The sequence below is a fragment of the Petromyzon marinus genome, chromosome 48, assembly GCF_048934315.1.
Source record: "Petromyzon marinus isolate PM22_M1 ecotype Great Lakes invasive population chromosome 48, UKy_Petmar_22M1.pri1.0, whole genome shotgun sequence".
Taxonomy (NCBI): domain Eukaryota; kingdom Metazoa; phylum Chordata; class Hyperoartia; order Petromyzontiformes; family Petromyzontidae; genus Petromyzon; species Petromyzon marinus.
In genome coordinates, this window is record NC_133714.1 from 5,215,615 (window position 1) to 5,234,176 (window position 18,562).

General features: G+C 43.4%; 1 protein-coding gene and 1 long non-coding RNA gene across 5 annotated transcripts in view; one reads left to right on the forward strand and one right to left on the reverse strand.

Annotated features, from left to right (window-relative positions):
- LOC116952707 (lysine-specific demethylase 5A-like) overlaps positions 1–12,796 on the reverse strand; it is a 53,455-nt gene extending 40,659 nt beyond the window's left edge. For 3 of the 4 annotated variants that reach the window (XM_032972304.2, XM_032972305.2, XM_032972303.2), the window contains exons 1-3: positions 12,381–12,796; positions 4,764–4,841; positions 3,999–4,121 (exon numbers count right to left, since the gene is read on the reverse strand). In XM_032972304.2, the coding sequence (XP_032828195.1) occupies positions 3,999–4,121; positions 4,764–4,841; positions 12,381–12,545 (366 nt within the window). In that variant the 5' untranslated portion in view covers positions 12,546–12,796. Of the gene's footprint in view, positions 1–3,998; positions 4,122–4,763; positions 4,842–7,793; positions 11,958–12,380 lie in introns of those variants that run through there. The other variant, XM_032972306.2, reaches the window with a different exon arrangement.
- Positions 12,797–12,839: 43 nt separating this feature from the next.
- On the forward strand, positions 12,840–14,499 carry LOC142931076 (uncharacterized). The gene is made up of 2 exons (XR_012947083.1): positions 12,840–13,025; positions 13,500–14,499. It is a non-coding gene; the product is annotated as an uncharacterized LOC142931076 (long non-coding RNA).
- Positions 14,500–18,562: the final 4,063 nt, after the last annotated feature.

Here is an 18,562-nt window from a genome sequence, read left to right on the forward strand (position 1 = left end):
GCGTGTTAAAACGCGCAACTTCGTTCAAACGTACTCGCAACGTTACATCAAATTACTAAAAATTAAATACTAAACGCGAGTGTACAGCAGTAAACTTTAACACGAATTATACAGGCATCAATAAGAACGAGCATAGGATAAAATACATCACCAAAATACGGTACGGAAATAATATATCGTACTCTACAGTACAGTCCATGTCTAAATGCGCGATGCAAAGTAGTTGGTGTACGGGGTAGGTGGAGGCGAAGGCTGAGAGGAGACGGATACGAGAAAGACGGATGATGCGGTCAGCGACGTAAGCGTGGGTTGAGGCGACACATATCGGGTAGTGGTATCAGTATTAACGTGATTACGTATTTGCGAAACGACGTAAAAAGGGGGAGACGTACATCGTGGTATTAATGTAGACCATCAGGATATAAAATCAACAATAGGTGTCAAAGTTTAAATTAAACATTAAATTCAGTGTTGCCCAAACACCAAAGAGAAAAGGTAAAATTTAAATCTATAATGCAGACGGCCATTCCTCATGATAGAGTTATACAGTGAGGGAAAAAAGTATTTGATCCCCTGCTGATTTTGTACGTTTGCCCACTGACAAAGAAATGATCAGTCTATAATTTTAATGGTAGGTTTATTTGAACAGTGAGAGACAGAAAAACAACAAAATCCAGAAAAACGCATGTCAAAAATGTTATGAATTGGTTTGCATTTTAATGAGGGAAATAAGTATTTGACCCCTCTGCAAAACATGACTTAGTGCTTGGTGGCAAAACCCTTGTAGGCAATCACAGAGGTCAGACGTTTCTTGTAGTTGGCCACCAGGTTTGCACACATCTCAGGAGGGATTTTGTCCAACTCCTCTTTGCAGATCTTCTCCAAGTCATTAAGGTTTCGAGGCTAACGTTTGGCAACCTGAACCTTCAGCTCTCTCCACAGATTTTCTATGGTATTAAGGTCTGGAGACTGGCTAGGCCACTCCAGGACCTTAATGTGCTTCTTCTTGAGCCACTCCTTTGTTGCCTTGGCCGTGTGTTTTGGGTCACTGTCATGCTGGAATACCCATCCACGACCCATTTTCAATGCCCTGGCTGAGGGAAGGAGGTTCTCACCCAAGATTTGACGGTACATGGCCCCGTCCATCGTCCCTTTGATGCGGTGAAGTTGTCCTGTCCCCTTAGCAGAAAAACACCCCCAAAGCATAATGTTTCCACCTCCATGTTTGACGGTGGGGATGGTGTTCTTGGGGTCATAGGCAGCATTCCTCCTCCTCCAAACACGGCGAGTTGAATTGATGCCAAAGAGCTCCATTTTGGTCTCATCTGACCACAACACTTTCACCCAGTTGTCCTCTGAATCATTCAGATGTTCATTGGCAAACTTCAGATGGGCATGTATATGTGCTTTCTTGAGCAGGGGGACCTTGCGGGCGCTGCAGGATTTCAGTCCTTCACGGCGTAGTATGTTACCAATTGTTTTCTTGGTGACTATGGTCCCAGCTGCCTTGAGATTATTGACAAGATCCTCCCGTGTAGTTCTGGGCTGATTCCTCACCATTCTCATGATCATTGCAACTCCACGAGGTGAGATCTTGCATGGAGCCCCAGGCCGAGGGAGATTGACAGATCTTTTGTGTTTCTTCCATTTGCGAATAATCGCACCAACTGTTGTCACCTTCTCACCAAGCTGCTTGGCAATGGTCTTGTAGCCCATTCCAGCCTTGTGTAGGTTTACAATCTTGTCCCTGACATCCTTGGAGAGCTCTTTGGTCTTGGCCATGGTGGAGAGTTTGGAATCTGATTGATTGATTCTGTGGACAGGTGTCTTTTATACAGGTAACAAGCTGAGATTAGGAGCACTCCCTTTAAGAGTGTACTCCTAATCTCAGCTTGTTATCTGTATAAAAGACACCTGGGAGCCAGAAATCTTTCTGATTGAGAGGGGGTCAAATACTTATTTCCCTCATTAAAATGCAAATCAATTTATAACATTTTTGACATGCGTTTTTCTGGATTTTGTTGTTGTTATCCTGTCTCTCACTGTTCAAATAAACCTACCATTAAAATTATAGACTGATCATTTCTTTGTCAGTGGGCAAACGTACCAAATCAGCAGGGGATCAAATACTTTTTTTCCCCTCACTGTACAGATTACTTGTTTTTTTCATCCATGTTTCATGAAAACTGGCTCAGTCGGTCATAAAGTGCACGCAAGATCATTTGAAAAAATAAAATAAAAGAATGATTACCTCAAATATATCTGCTGAAAGTGGGAAAATGTTTCATGCATTAATAGTCTAAACGTGAAGGTTAACATTAAACAATTTGTGGATCAGAAATATTCTAAAGTAGCCTTGAAGTAAAACATGAATGCAAACAGCCGGTGGGCACAGCTTCATGTGCACGGATACACAAAAAACATAAATATTAGGTTACCTCCTCCTGGAATACTTGGAATTCATTGCAAAGGCCAGTGACACAAACAACCCACCTCAGTCACTTTAACGAGACAGCGTTACGAGCGGGTGGCATGGCCAACAACTCCGTGCCGGTCTTAACGACTGCGCACCAACGTTTACGCGTTGCACACGTGTGTGCAAGTTGTTGGGTGGGTGCACGGAGGTTTTTTCTCGGCTACATTCAGCACCAGGAAGGATTCCCCAGGCGTTGGGTTGTTAGTATACTCGGCTGACTTTAAGATGGGGGCTTTAAAATGCACAAAAGCCGCACCTCCGATTAGCACGGATGGATACGTACGGTGCGAAAGAAGTTCTGCGTATGTATAATACATACAAAGCCAGTTTGCCACTCAAAGCCAAAGAATCATCAAAGTTAGCTCGGTTTACCCACGTAAATGGGAAGGTTTGAAGCATCTTTGAATGAGCTGGGTTTAAAATGTGCTGCCAGCCACTTTTTAGATCTGATCACGAGCAAAGGTGCTCAAAAGACTGGCACATACAATGTCACACACAGACCACATCTGAATCCTGCAAATTAGGCTAACATGTCTGGATATTTCTGTAAGGGTGAAAATTACCTGCTGTCACAAGTTCACATTTCTTCACTCCCAAATGTAGCTGGCAAACTTCACCACCGTTATTAACAATGTGCGATACTAAATGTCTTATACAACATAACTGATGAAGAAAACTCTTGTCCCAGGACAGTCCTCATGCCAGTTCCTACTAAAAACAGGCTAAGAAATGATATCTACCACAACTGGTCCAGCATTTTCTTTGAGGTGAAGGTAATCGCTACCTGAAAGCAGTGAACTGCAATGAACTGAAAACATTAACTTACATTATTGAAATTATGCATTCCTAGCACAACTAATAATACCATAAATTCCCCTGCACCTTTGATGAGCTTGGTTGGCTACGTACAGTGCCAAAAAAGTTCAACATAATACACACACACACAACAGGGGAATTCCCAATGTAAGTTATCATGCATACCACCTAAACAATCAGTTAATAGTCTATGCAGTATGCACAAAGCACAAGGATCCTAGTTTAAAAACACACATTCATTGATTCACAGAAGGAGATAGGGGTTGCAGTGACCCAAAAACAATTCGACCCAAATTAATGATCATCCACTAGACAAGGTCTCCTTTACAATTGTAAATTGATTCTTTCAATAACCTTTCAACTCCAAAAGGTGTGGAATTCATAATATAATCCAGTTCAACTTTAGGTCACAATTGAACTGATCTGGTAAGCCTGAACATTAAACCGCATGGCACTTTCCAATGTGATCGGTTAGCGGAAACCATCACATGGCACCGGCAGCAGAGATCATCGGTCACCATGTCGTATGTGTGAAGAGACGCAAAAACACACACACAGGGCTGGAGTTTTATCCTATTATTAAGACATTTCGATAAGTGCGGCAAACAGATTGGCAATTTTCATCATTTATGTTGCATGCAATTTTTCGATGAGGCTTGAAATGGAAGGAACAACCCGAGTCTCTTGAAGCTGTGGCTGCACTTGCCTTGCTGAGCATGTAGAGGTCAAGGATCTTACGCTCGACGATGGGGATTTTCAACGTGGAGCCCTGCAGCTCCCAGAACTTGGCGATCTGGTCCAGGAAATTCAACTTCACCCGAGTCTGTGCCTGAGTGAACAAGATGCAGTGCAGCGGATCAACGCACTGCAGCAAAGGCCACTGCCAAACTGGCAAAAGAGCTGCGATGATTTTGACAAGCACCAAAGGCGAAGTGAGTGTTGTGCATTTTGCGTGTAAGCCGATGCACGTTTTACCAGACCACGACGAATACATCACATGCACAGTGCCCGATTTTGATGCGTCAATTTAATTCGTTTTAAAACAGTGAAAATGAAATAAAAATAACTTAAAAATAGATAATAGGGTGAAAAAGCTCGATTTAATATACTGTCTTCTCCGGATTATACACAAATTTGTTTTGCTCTATTTTAAATAAACAAAAAATTCGAGGTAGGTCTTATAATTCATTGTGTGTGAGACCAGATTTGTGTAAGTTTATTGACACCGGCCACAAGTTTGGAGTGCTTTTTAAATTCCAAAGCACTTTATAATCTGGAAAATACGAAGTAAAAATTGGAAGGATCTTTTCTGACTAAAGCAACAAAATTAAATCCAACCTTGGAAGGGACATTTAGGTTACCTGCCAAGACTCGGAATAAACATTGTGAATGGTCACAGAGACCATATGCAATGCTCCGCCAGAAAGTTTCTCCGGCAGTTGGACCACAGCTGACTTTGGTAGTGCTTTACCTCCAGCTCGTTGAGCCGCTGAATCCTGGGCGTGAAACGAAACTTGTCCACGTCCACAGCAAACGGTGGCTGCCAGTCCTGAAAGCAACCACACAGACAACACAATCCTGAACGGCCGCCTGACTCACAAGGACCTAATAACGGCACTCCCCGGCGAGAATTGTCAAGTGTCAGGAGCTAAAGCAAGGCTGGGGCTGCAGTGTACTAGGGACCTTCGATTAGCAGTGGTTCGCTAGGCACGGTGCGAAAGAAGTTCAACATACATACCGTATTCAAAGACAACACACATTATCAGAACATGTTTGCTTGCATGTTTTTCCACGAGTACGTGTGGTTAATGCAGACTTGATTCCTTGAAAACGGTATCTATTTGGTGTTTGAACATTTTAATGCCCGTTTTATTGGCAGAAAGGTTAACACCTAGCCAAGTATGTCCAGTAGGGGATGACGTTGCTGTGTGTAATCCCAATAATATAACCTGCAGGTAATATTATAGCAGGGGAATGTTTACTTGGCCAAGACTGGTCACATGTTTTTTTGCTTTGTGAAGTTCGTTTGTGAATTTTGTAAGATTAGATAGTGATCAGCAGATTACATGTTCGATATCAAATGTCGGTTATTTTCCTCCCCACATACATTCAAGGGCTGTGCATGACATTTATATTAGATTTTCATGTTATTGTTTCAACCTCAGAAGGGAATTGTGACTTTCAAACAAACAGTGCAACAGTGAGCGTGTTTTGTTACAAAAAAAACTAACCAATTAAGAGAGCAACCCCAGACAAAACTACCGAAGCCAATTTATCTCTTTCGCATCACATACGTGATGGCAGAGGTAACGTCACACTGGGGCGCTGTGGCGGTGAGATATGTTAACTACCTTGTGCCTGGTATGCAAGAGTGTGTGGGTTTGATCCCGACCCCGACACCTGTACATTTGGAGTTTGCATGTTCTCCCCGTGGTGGCATCGATTTTTCTCCGGGTACTCCGTTTTTTTTTTCCCTCCACATTTAGAAATATGCGTTTAGAGTATTTGGCTGCTATAAATTTCCACGTGATAAGCCACTTCGTTGAGCTATCATTTCTGGCCAGGTCGCTTCAGAAAAAAATCACTATAGAGCAGCTCAGTGGCCCCTTACCTGGTAAAATAAAATAAAAACTTTAGTAGTTTTCGTTTTTTTCTCAGCAGGTGCACGCTTCACCATTTTCGCGGCAGCAAACCATGTGTGTGCGCACAAAAGCCTCGTGGGCACTGGACACACTCTGGCTTACATTTGGACGTGAAGATACCCTTCCTCGTTGCTTTGGCATATATCGACTTGTGTGCTAATCTCCTAGAGCGCCAGCAACTGCATATTGGTAACATCTGATCATTACTTTAATGCGCGACTTTTTTTTGTGTGTGCAGCTCGGGAGAATTATTATCGGATTTGTGGTTGACAGGTCTCTTACAAGGCATCCTAATCCTAAGAGTTGCTGGGGTTAAAAGTTCATCGTTCTTGTACCTTAATGTAGCAGACAACAAATCTACATATATTGAATATAAGCATGATAAATTACTTTCAGGATGGCACGTACAATATTTTCATAAAATGTACATCAACATAACCACTTTAGCAGAAGAGGCAATCCATGTGAAGATATAAATAATTGAACGCGATTCTTATGAAAACAGAAAACAATCTCCCGTACGTGAACTTTAAAAAGCAAGATACATCCATTATATTTAGCATCAAGTGCTTCATTTGTGTATAAAACATTGTGACCACATTCAAGGAAGCCGTGTGTAAGAGATACTGGCAATGACGAGGTCAAATTAATCCAAAAGGCAGTGTGTTTTAGACTGAAAACTGGAAAGCACGAGTTCCAAAATTTGTTTCAATAACGTGTAATCGGCCGAATGCTTTGTGCACAACATTCAAGCAGTTTTTTTTTTAATTACCGCAGTAAGATATTAGGTGCTAAATAAACGAAATGCACTTGTACAAGGCAAAATATACAAATGTGGCCCGGAAATAGGAAGCAAACAAATCATTCCGTAAACAGCAAAGTAGATGAGAGTGAGAAATGTGTAAAATTTCCAATGTGGTGCAGGAAGCATATGGTTTTCCATAGAAGAGCCCACGGGGTAGATGGCAGAGCAACTGCTGGAGGAACCCATGGAGAATTTAAAGTTAGAATAGTTAGTATTTGCAGGTAATTTTGTAACAATGAGATTCGCACCTCCAATAAGCACAGTTGGCTACGTATGGTGCGAAATAAGTTCACTCATATATACATTCAGTATCGGCCAACTTAAATTGTATGTGTTAATTAGCTTTGGGAAGAAACCAGAGAACACTGTGGAAACCCACGCACAACACGGGCAGAACGTACAAACTCCACACAAAAAAGGCACCCTGTAACCCATATGTATGCAACTCAAAAATATAAGGGGTGAATATCTCCCCCTCCTACCCTTCATAATAATTTTTAAGCAATTATAAAGCATGCAAGACTTGTCCTTTAGTTATCTCTTCAGAGATGAGTAACACAAATATTTATTCAGATTTTTTAAATAAAAAAACGAAGAGTTGCACAACATTAATTGCACAAACAAAACATGTTATTATTGGAATAGGGTAAATGTATTAGACGCAGCAGCACAATCACAAAGAAAACAGTGACGTTTCAGCTTAAAAACCTATCTTAATGTACTTGCTACAATAACTTGAAATTTGAGTTCTGTTTCCATTCAATTTCAGGCCTACTTATATAAACCACATTTGTTAGGAACCTGATACAGGTTGAACTGCCAAATAAATTAACTAGCGTAAAAAAGGGGATTTTCTATTCGGCATGGTATGAAAATTACGCAAGCCATTCTAAGTGTGGGCATCGTGTGTCTACACAGACAATCTGTCCATAAACACGAGTAAAGGCAACACGACATGGCATTACACCAGTGCAAGAATCTAATTTCATACACTGACCATACATTCACGGAACATTATTTTACAAATTGCATTTTCTGTAAGAAAACACTGCACCCTGCGAGGTGGCGGGGGAGAAGGAGGGAGCACAAATTATCCACAGCATGCTTCTCCACCCACGAAGGGCCAGAACGGGCTGGACGTGCGTACAAAGGAGCTGTCAGCAAATCCAGTGGGGACAAAGCGGCAGGGAAGACAGGGCAGGTTATGACTGACAGGTTGTGCAGCTTACAACACAAGAAAGCTGCCAAAGCATTCGTGTAAGGGTCATGGGTAAAGCACCCCGGAAAATCTTTGACATCGCGACAATGTCAAACAAAATGTTCATGAACACGGTGCAGATGAAGTCACCGAAGGCACAGTCTCGTAATGGTAACAAGAGTGGCTACATTTTTGTTTTGTTCCAATTTGATAAATACCATATCGTTTATATCACGGGAGTTTCCTGGAGAGTTTACCCAGAAATGAACAGCGAGTTTTGCGTCATTAGCCTTAAATGCAATGCTGACCACACAGGATTCTGCACCAATGAGGGTGCACGATGCCGCATTTCACCCATAACATCAGCACGTTTTCTTGAAAAAGCTTGACAAGCACTGAAATCGGACAATAATTGAAGGAAATGACAACCAGTTATACAAACACCTATGCTTTTTAGTACATTTTTCACATGACATGTTAATTCCTACTTCTGCCCTTTAAATTTGTGTGCATGTTGATATTAACCCCTTAGTATTTACATCTAATACAAGACCACTCATTCTAATAAGACATCAACTCTAAAAGTCTCCAGTAAATAAAAGTTATCTGTGGAAAATAATGACAAATTTAAAATATTTATACAATATTTATTTTCACAGTAGGATGACAATTGCAATATCAGTTTCCTATAACTTTGTGATGGTATTACGTTTTTTATTGCATTGTTTTGTGCTTTGATGTACTTCAGTTATATAATAAAAATGGATGCCTAACAATTTTTAAACTGCAGTTTATTCAACCTAAGCCTGCCACAAGTCTTTTGATAGATAAATTAAATGCACATGTTACACAAAATAAAATACAATTAACTCCAAATATTAAATTTTGATTTAAAGCTTTCGTGACTGCAGGGATTCATATTCTTGGTTCTTTCGGTAAAGTCACGTAGAATGGAAACAATAATTTTTTTTGTATTATTTTATTGTTTCCCTTCTACGTGACTTTACCGAAAGAACCAATAATATGAATCCAAATATTAAGTCAAATAATTAGTATGCTCTTCTTGGTTCTTTCAGTAAAGTCATACTAAAATAAAATTCTCACGACGTTTTGGCCACAACACAAGCAGCCGTCCTCAGGTGAAACAACCAAAAAGATGAATCCCTGCAGTCACGAAAGCTTTAAATCGAAACATTAGTATGCTATCAATCATTCTGACAAAAAAAACATTTAGTAAAGTGGTAATTTCATAGATAATATTAATTAAAGTAAAATATTGACTTAATATTTCAGAAATATTTTGTCAGGTCATGAAGTGTTTTGAGTAACAATAATCACAGCGTAACAACATTTATCAAAAACGGACTATATTGCGACAACCCTACCAACAACCAATTAATCCATCCCAATATGGCATCACAATGCCGGCACGTGAGGAAGTCCTGCAACCACGGAAAACAGGGTGTATATGTATATTGCTGTTTGTTGTTAAGAGCTGGCTCGGCTGGCAGGCTGCAGAAATGCCATTTGCACCATGCCGTAAAACATCCTTTATTTTCATAAAACACAAGCACAGGGCCACGCATGGGTCTCATCAGCAAGCATCCCCGCTGGGTGCAAATTAGCAGGAGGGGACATCTGGTTGACAAGCAACGTGTCATGACAGCTCACAGGCCCTGCCATTGAAGCCCCGCGTGTACTAAACTCACCACGAACCTACATTACTCTCAAGCCATTATGAGCATTTCGTAAATGTTATTTAAGCCAAAAGTGCAAATGAATAATGCACACTGCAGTTCAGCTTATCACGATGAATTTACATATCTCACTGTAATCCCATACATGTTGCGTTTTATTTGCATGCGTGCATCTTGTCGTGACTTTTACATGTTTATTGTAAGTTTTATTGCTCTCAATACAACTTAAATTACACGTGCACACGAGCATCGTTTATTTTCTATATTGCTTTTGCAACAATCAGGGTTGCTGATCTTACGAGCATTATAATAAATGTCTGGAAAAGGTTTCAACATTAGATATTTTTATTCTTAATATTCGTAAATGATTATTATCACGGCATTTGAAAAAAAAAGTAGCCTCCATATTTACTACACACAGGAGGCAACTGAGCGGAATGCGTTTGTTGTTGAAGGACACACTTAGCTATTACGTTTCAAAGGAGCATCTGCAAATAACGCCAAAAAAAACAAGGAACTGCCCCTCCCATAGCTTTACGATTGTTTCACTTGGGGTATTTCTTTTTCTGTTCCAAAGATAAAGTTAAACGTTGCAAGTAACTTCACTCAGCACTAATACTTCCTTTCATGTTGCTCACTGCGACACTGTTATTTTTTTATGTCAGTTATGTTTTTTAAAAAGTGCAATGAGAGTCAAGATGAGTCTGAAGTCATCATTTGCCAGAAATGCAGGGGGTTTTGGAGATAAGTTCACCACAGCGAAACCTGGTTATAACGTCACGAAAAATACACTAAATGACATGTTTATATAAAATACCGTTTCGAGGAATAGATATTGAGCATAATATAAAACATTTAAAATGTATAAACGTATTTCAATTTTCTGTCATAAAAAAATACATTTAATGGGAATTCTTGGAATAAGATGCATTACTGTATCTGACGTGCTCATTTAAACTCTTTTTTTATTTTATCAGGTAAGGCACCCGAGCTATATAACTCTTTTTCAGAAGCGACCTTGTCACGCATGATAGCTCAACGAAGTGGCTTATCATGTGGAAATGTATTGCAGCCAAATACTCTAAAAGTATGTTTTTAAATGTGGAGGGAAAAAAAACGGAGGATCCGGAGAAAAATCCACTCGACTATGGGGAGAGCATGCAAACTCCAAATATACAGGCATCTGGGTCAGGATCGAACCCACGACATCCTGTATACCACGCGAGGTAGTTAACATTTAGCCATATTGGTGCCCCATTAGTTCGAATATTCACATGATGCGCTTACACTCAAATGTTTCTTCATATATATTGTGTATGTGCATGCTATTTGTTTCAATATTGCCATTTGCTTTCAGGAAGGATAAGCGATGGGGCAGCGGGTTTAAGCACTGCCCTCGGCATTCATTAAAAACTAAATTTGATTCCAGGCCAGGGCGAACATTAGTGTCGATTGGCATATAAATGATCATGGGCTCCCTTATTCAATAACATAAAGTGACCAGCGTTTTAGGGTACAGTATAGTCCAAAAACCGTCCATATATACGACACGGCGTAGGGCGTCAATCAAACGGGAGTTGACAGGTTTTGGACATCATTGTGTGTAGCCCCAGGCCTCCTTAACAAGGGTACGTTGTACGCGATTAATGGGCGTACGAACTGAAAGAAAAAGTTCGTGGGGGGAACATTGGTGCGTGCAAACAAGTGGAATCATCCAAGCAAGGGGGAACTGCAAAACCTCCGATGGGGAGGCGAATCACAATGAGGGACGACACGAACCAAAAACATAAACAAAACACAGGCAACCCTGCACACAAGCAAAAGCCAGCCCTCGCGGCAAAAGTTTACCCGGTGGGGTTTGTTTTGAAGGAAAAACTATTCCCTCACCGCAATGGCTTCAAGCAGACAAAAAAGCAGCTAAATTTCGCTAATATCAAAAAACGAATATCGGCCGGACAGGAGTCCATTTTGCTGCAAGTATACAATGTGTACCACACGGCTCATTAAAGACACCCCCCCCCCACCCTCTCTCGTGTCACTAAATAAAGGCTCAACGCAAACGGCCCTGTCCCAACCGATGCAGCAAGATATTGTAATCAAAACGAGAGAACGTCAACGCCACTGACAGAAGAACTCCGATATGGACGGATAACGGACGGCAGCGCTCGCCGAGGACGCTGCAAAGTTGCGGCTGTCAACAGACACAAGGCGCCGCGGCCGATATTTACATCACCCCGACCGCATCGCTCACTACAATCCCCGGCATGTAGCGCATTCACAACAACAACAACAACACCACCTCGATAGAGCAGGTGTTGATGTCGAACTAGACCTCAGGACCCCCACCCCCCACCCCCCCCAAAGCCCTGCCGCTGTCTACGGGCGCCTTCGCTCGCGACCCCGCGGGGATCGCCAGGCAAGGCCGCGGCGTGAGGCCGTGCTAGGCCGCGGCCCCCCCCGTGCTTTTGTTCGGCGCGGCGCCATGTTTGACGCGGCCGCTGCTCCTCCTCGGCACGGGCCGAGGAGGAGGAGGACGCGGCGAGGGAGACGGGCGAGAGAGGAGGAGGAGGCGCGGGAACACAGCGACGAGGCGACGGACGGACTCAGAGGGAAGGCAGCGATGGAGGCACGGGGAAGTGGGCGGAGGGGGGGGGGTTGGGGTAGGGGAGGGGGGGTGGTGACGGGGGAGGTGAGGGGCGGCGGCGGCGGCGGCGATCATCATCAGCCGCGGCCGCACTTGGCTCACCGGCGGCGGGCGGATCTTGCAGATCCCCGTCTTCTCGGCCGACGGGCGAATCTTGGCGATGTAGCCCATGGGGTCGGAGAACTCCTCCCACGTCGGCACGAACACGGGGCACTCCGGCGGCGCCACGAACTCATCGAAGGCCGCCGCCGCCGCTGTCACCGCCATGGTCGCTCGCTGCTCGCCACCTCCTCCTGCTGCTCCTCGTACTCCCTCCTCGTTATCCTGCTTCTCTCGGCTGCTGCGGGTGGCGAAGTTGTCGGTGGTCGTGATGATGATGACGACGTTGTTGTTGTTGTTGTTCCTCGTCGCTTCCCGTGCTCAGGCCGAGGGCGGCGGGCAGCGCCGAGCCGCGGCCCCGCGACCCAAACAACGCGGACACACAAAAGACATTGTTGGGTGAGGGGGGCGGGGCCCGGGGGGAGGGGGCGGAGTCAATGAAGACAAGGGGGTGGGGTCACGGGGCTTAGTTGGGGCGGGGTCTCAACAGCGCGGTCACGCCCACCCCCCCACCACAGCGTGGCGCGAGTCTCGTGCCAGATCAGAGGTTTTTCACCTCTGCGTGTGTTGGTACGGCGGTGGTGGTTCATTCATAAAAAAAAACACATTACTCAACACCGTTCGTCAACAATGTCGCCTAAAGAAAATGTAAGCAGTAGGCAACGTTTCGGGCAATGGCCCTGCCTCGTAGCACATACATCAGTTGAGCAGACAATACGTCTGCTTCATGGTGATTTCGAAAACGTTTTCGATTAGCCATATTTGCTTGTTGTACAGAGTTAGACTGATAACTTTAATCTAAATTGCCTTATGGTTGTTATTGTTTGACTTGCATCCCACTGGGATTTTTGCACACAGCGTTGATATACGATGCTTTTTCTGGAAGACTTTGCTGTTTTTTCCTGGATTTGTCTGTTGCGCGTAGTCACTTTAAGATGTTTATTGTTCGTGTTTTTGTTTGTTGCGGGTTCACCCGATTCAAGAGCCGAATGGCTGTATGCCTAATAAATGAATTTGAAACTGAACTTAAAACTGAAATAGGCGTGTCTACATTACAAAAATAAAGTATTTGTTTTTACAGAACCAATTCGTCCAACTGACATTGCATTTGCTTCTCAACAGGTGATTGAAGGTTCAGAAAGACAGAGCTGCATGTCCCCTCCGAGGAGAGTGTTAACAATGTGCAATAAATGTATGAGATTGGTGGGGCAAAGGTAATGAAATGTCGTTGTAATTTGTTCCTAATTAACTGTTTTGTGAGTGGACATGTAAGATAAGATAATATGGGGAACACTCGGATATATTCAATTATCCATTGCAATATTGACATATCTTGTCCACCGTCACAGCCCACACCTATAACACAAACACCACCCTCCCTCAGCATTTTACTTGGGAGATCATCTCTGCCCGGTGCCTTTCCTGGTCTCAAACTCCGGATCGCCTTCAGTACTTCCTCAACAGATGGCACCTCAGCCAGCCACTCACAGGGTGTGACTGTTACGTTGCAATTATGGCTTTATTTTTTGGTGATTTCGAAAACGTTTTTTGGTTTGGACATGTTTGTTTTGTTGTAGTACGGAGTTAGACTGATGGCCTTAATCTAAGTTTTCTTGTTGTTTGACTTGCACTGGGATTTTTTGCACACAGCGTTGGTGTACGGTGCTTTTTTCAGGAATATTTTTGCTGTTTTTTCATGGATTTTCTGTTTGCACAGTCACACATAGTCACTTTAAGATGGTTTTTTTCTTGTTGGTGTTTTTGTTTGTTGTGGTAGCACCCGATTCAAGAGCCGAATGGCTCACAGGGCTATACCAAAAATAAATAAATAAAAATGTGTTAACAATACCCAAGTGTCTGCGAAGCTCCCGAATCGATTCGGTAGCTTCGTTTCTGATTGGAGTGGTTAGTTTCCTTCTGATGAATTTAGCATCAATTACTAGTTTTGCAATTAACTTTATTGTTCGAATGCGTGCTATATGTCCAATTTAACAGCCCAAAAATAGTCGTTATTAAGCTTTCAGCAATCTATATTTGAAGCTTTCGTGACTGCAGGGATCCATACTCTTTGGTTCTTTCGGTAAAGTCACGTAGGTATAAAATAAAATAAATTAAATCACGACGTTTCGATTGCAACACAAGCAATCATCATCAGGTGGGAAAACCACATAACTTTATGTAAATTGCACATTTAAATGAAGACTTCAAAAACACAACTAAACGAGCTTCCACATTAAGTACACTATACAGTATATGGTCGTGTTCCGGATAACAGTGCGTTGAAAGCGCTTGCAATAAAATCAGGATCATTGGCCAAAACGTCTATTATATGTATATATATTTCCTTTTAAGGCCATAGTGCTATTAACGATTTGTGTTGAGCCATACCTGTCAACCCATACGGCTTACCCGTATTCTTGTACATGTAAATTGATAAGAAAGATGTGTTTGGGTTAGATCGCGTATATAAAAATGCGTCCTTAAACCCGCCACCACCCAACACAGCCAATTAGTAAGGTTTGTCAAGTAAACAGAACGTGCCAATTCGTTACTAGTACAGCACACCGGTGTGTTGGAGAGCAAATCCACAACATTTACATAATTTGAGTACTTAGTGGCATTCAAAATACTCAGTATTCGTTTTCAGGTCCAAACGGCGTATCGCCGTTTCAATACGGGCAATTTGTTTTGTCTACAGTATTTGTTTTTGTTTCTCTCTTGTGATCGGACTTTGTAGGATGAACGTTGAGGTTTATAAGGACATGGGGTGATCAATAAGGTGTGAATTGGTCTGATAGGGAGTTGACAGGTATGGTTGAGCTGTTTTTTTTATATATATAATTGTGCTTGTTGTCCACTGCCAACGCAGCAGCATCACAAATTAATTTGTTCAAATGTTTTATTTTCGGTGGCTGGCATTCAAAATTCAAGTTTCCTCTGGCAAGATGTCCTTTGTGACGTCACGGCAGGATTCCCTGTGAGAAGCGGATGGGTAGGGGGGCGCCTCTCCTTTAGCAATATGGCCGCTGCGTGACGTCACTGTGGAAAATCTAAAACCGCGCTTCGCCTTCCACGGGGTAACCGCCCCAACCCCCTCCGCCGCACACCCACCCGCCTCCGAGCGTATCCTCGCGCGCCTCGAAAGTAGTGCGCGCGCGTTCAAACAGCGCAACTCGAAGCTTTATTTTTTTTTGCAGAGATACCAACAACGAAAGCAGGCCGCTGCCAGATATAATCGATAGGCGACGTGCGCTCGAATGCAAACGAAGCGAGCGGTGCGGGGTGGGGGGGGGAAGGTTTTTTTTTAGGCACGCCGTCATCATTTACAAAAGTAGTTCCAAAGCGAGCAACGTTTCAAACGCACACCGAGACCCCCCCCCCCCCGCCTTGTTTAAAGGGCTAAATCCGCGCTCCTGATTGGCTCGTGCGCCCGACGTCACGCACGCGAGGGAGGGGGGGGGGTGCCCGCCCACGTGTTATTGTAACCGTCACGGGGCGTGCTCTCGACGGCTCTATTAATAGCGCGTCTCACGTTGACGCGTCGATGAAGGCATCCGAAAACCACGGCACATTCATCGATATAACACCGTTCGTCGTTGCCTTAAAAGTGGGAAAATAAATAACAGGCGACGTTTCGGGCAGTGGTCCTTTTATCGTAGTTGCGCAAAGAATAAAAACAAAAAACTCAACACAATCGTCAATAACACCGTGTGCGTGTGTGTGTGGCTTTACAAGGAAAAACAAATATATAATGGGCGACGTTTCGGGGAATGGCCCTTCATAGCACATAAATAGAGCGGTCCAGAGATACATGTCGAATATTAGTTAGAAACTGCACTTTACACCACAGGACCTTTTACTAAATGCATAAATAATGGTTTTTCATTCATGGCAAGCATTTCTGGCATAAAACTATTTACTAAGTGGCTTAAACCAAAAACAGATATGGATCATTGTATTGGCTCCCAAAAAAAATACGTTTTAAGTTAATGATCCCCACGATAGCATTTTCACGGTACGATGCAATATTAAAACTCACAATATGACGACTATCGCAATATCAGCTTTCCCTAACTTTTTTGTTATTGACTTATACTAAATTTTATACTGAACTTTACTTCAAGCACGAATAAACATTTTGATAAAAAAAATTATGCCACTGAAGTTCACTGATCAAGCGCTTGCCAACATCAAATCTTTCAAATTATTATAGCCTTACAATGGACGATCACAAAGCACGTGCTGTTGGTGGGGAACCTTTGTTCTGCCAAAGGCCATTTGGATATTTATAACATCATTCGCGGGCCATACAAAATTGTCAACTTAAAAATTAGGCTGCTATATTTGGTCAAACATTTAATTAACTCACCCCTAATGTGATGGCTGGAACAGACCAAATGATTTCGCGGGCCTTATACGGCCCGCGGGCCGGACGATCCCAACTACAATTAAATGAACCGCGGATATCATGACCTCACCTGACTGTTATCGTGTATTGCAGTTCATCACTCTGGAAAACTTTTCCAAGACACCATTCTAATGGACGATAGCTATGTTTTGCTAACGCTAAAGACGATAATTATATTTTCAACTTGTGACGCGCACGCTGCCACACACAGTATTCGCTCAGTCTCTCGGGAGAGAGATCAACTCGGAGTTGCTTGGAGGAATCACAGACGAGCGGGGAAGGCAACAGCCAGGCGGGTGAGTCGGTGCCGGCAATTGCCCAAGCTCTGCGGACCTCTATACATATAAAGCAAGGTTGTTAATTAATTCGTGTTTCCCCATGTGGGAGGAAACCGGAGCACCTGGAGAAACCCCACGCATGCATGGGGCGGGGTACACACTCACTCAATTCCACATTTTGCTGTATCGCCATCTCCTGGCAAGCCCGGGTATGGCTCCTCGACGCTCGTGGGAAGGGAGTTTCACAACATTATTTTGTGCGATCCACCAACCCTCGCCACCACAGTGCTGCATCAAACAGGCCACGTGCATAGCCACCACCGCCTGGCTAAATGACTGAGCTGCATGCAAAAAGGAGAGAACGCGCCTGTGAGGACATCCACCGCAGAGGTGATACGATCAAACCGGCCTCGCGTGCAGGTGCGGGATTGTTTGATGCATCGCAGGACCGTTGAAGGGGGGGGAACCGCCAGTATTGGATGGATCATGGCTGATGATGAACATCACCCAGTGCTCATTCGAGGCTGCCGCTGGTATTTTAAACGAAAAAGAGCCTTGAGTCAGGTGAGAGACCACGAAGACAATGTCTGAATTTGGCTGAGGCAGGATAAGCGTTTCCAGAGAAGGCATATTATACTCACGTGGCAAAGAAAGTGAACTGATGATGTCCAGGCCGTAGAACACCGAAGCACTGATAACGGAGTCCTGTATATAATCTTGATTTGAAGCTTTCGTGACTGCAGGAATCCATACTCTTTGGTTCTTTCGGTGAAGTCATAACGTAGGTAGAAAAATAATCGATCACGACTTTTCGATCGCAACACAAGCAATCGTCATCAGGTGGGACAACCACAGACAACCACCTACTTCGGCAGTTTTTATTCTCCTGCATATATATCAGTGAGTACGGAATTTCAAGTTTTAACATCTTGGGAGAAGTGGGGGTGGTAACTCACAATTCACCCCACCGCATGCGCCACACGCGACCAGCCGATCATCGTCGACTAGCCGTGGTTATACGGAGGCGGGCAGATTTAAGAAACTTACCAATAGTTTTAACTGCCGCTTCGGGAGATCGAATTGTTCAAACCATTTACACGACGACAGCAAACCCTGTCTATACCGTATGCATGTTTGAACTTCTTTCGCACCGTACGTAGCCAACCGTGCTAATAGGAGGTGCGGGGCAAGGGCAGAAAACTGAACACAAAGCAGTTCTAAAAAAAATAAGTTTTCAATCTCGATGATGATTTAAAAGTGCCCAGCTCCAGCGGCTTCCAAATATCGGAAGGAAGAGCGTTCCAGAAGGCCGCAGAAGCGCACCTGAAAGCGTCGACTATAGTCAGTCAATACATTGTTGGGATAACATTTTTACACTGCAAGCGATGGTGTTATTTTTTTGTGGCTCTCCAAACATCAAAACCATTAAAAAGAGACCTGCCCGTCTGCTTCGGTTAGAATGTTAGATGAATCAGCAAGAATAGGCTCGCATGTATTTA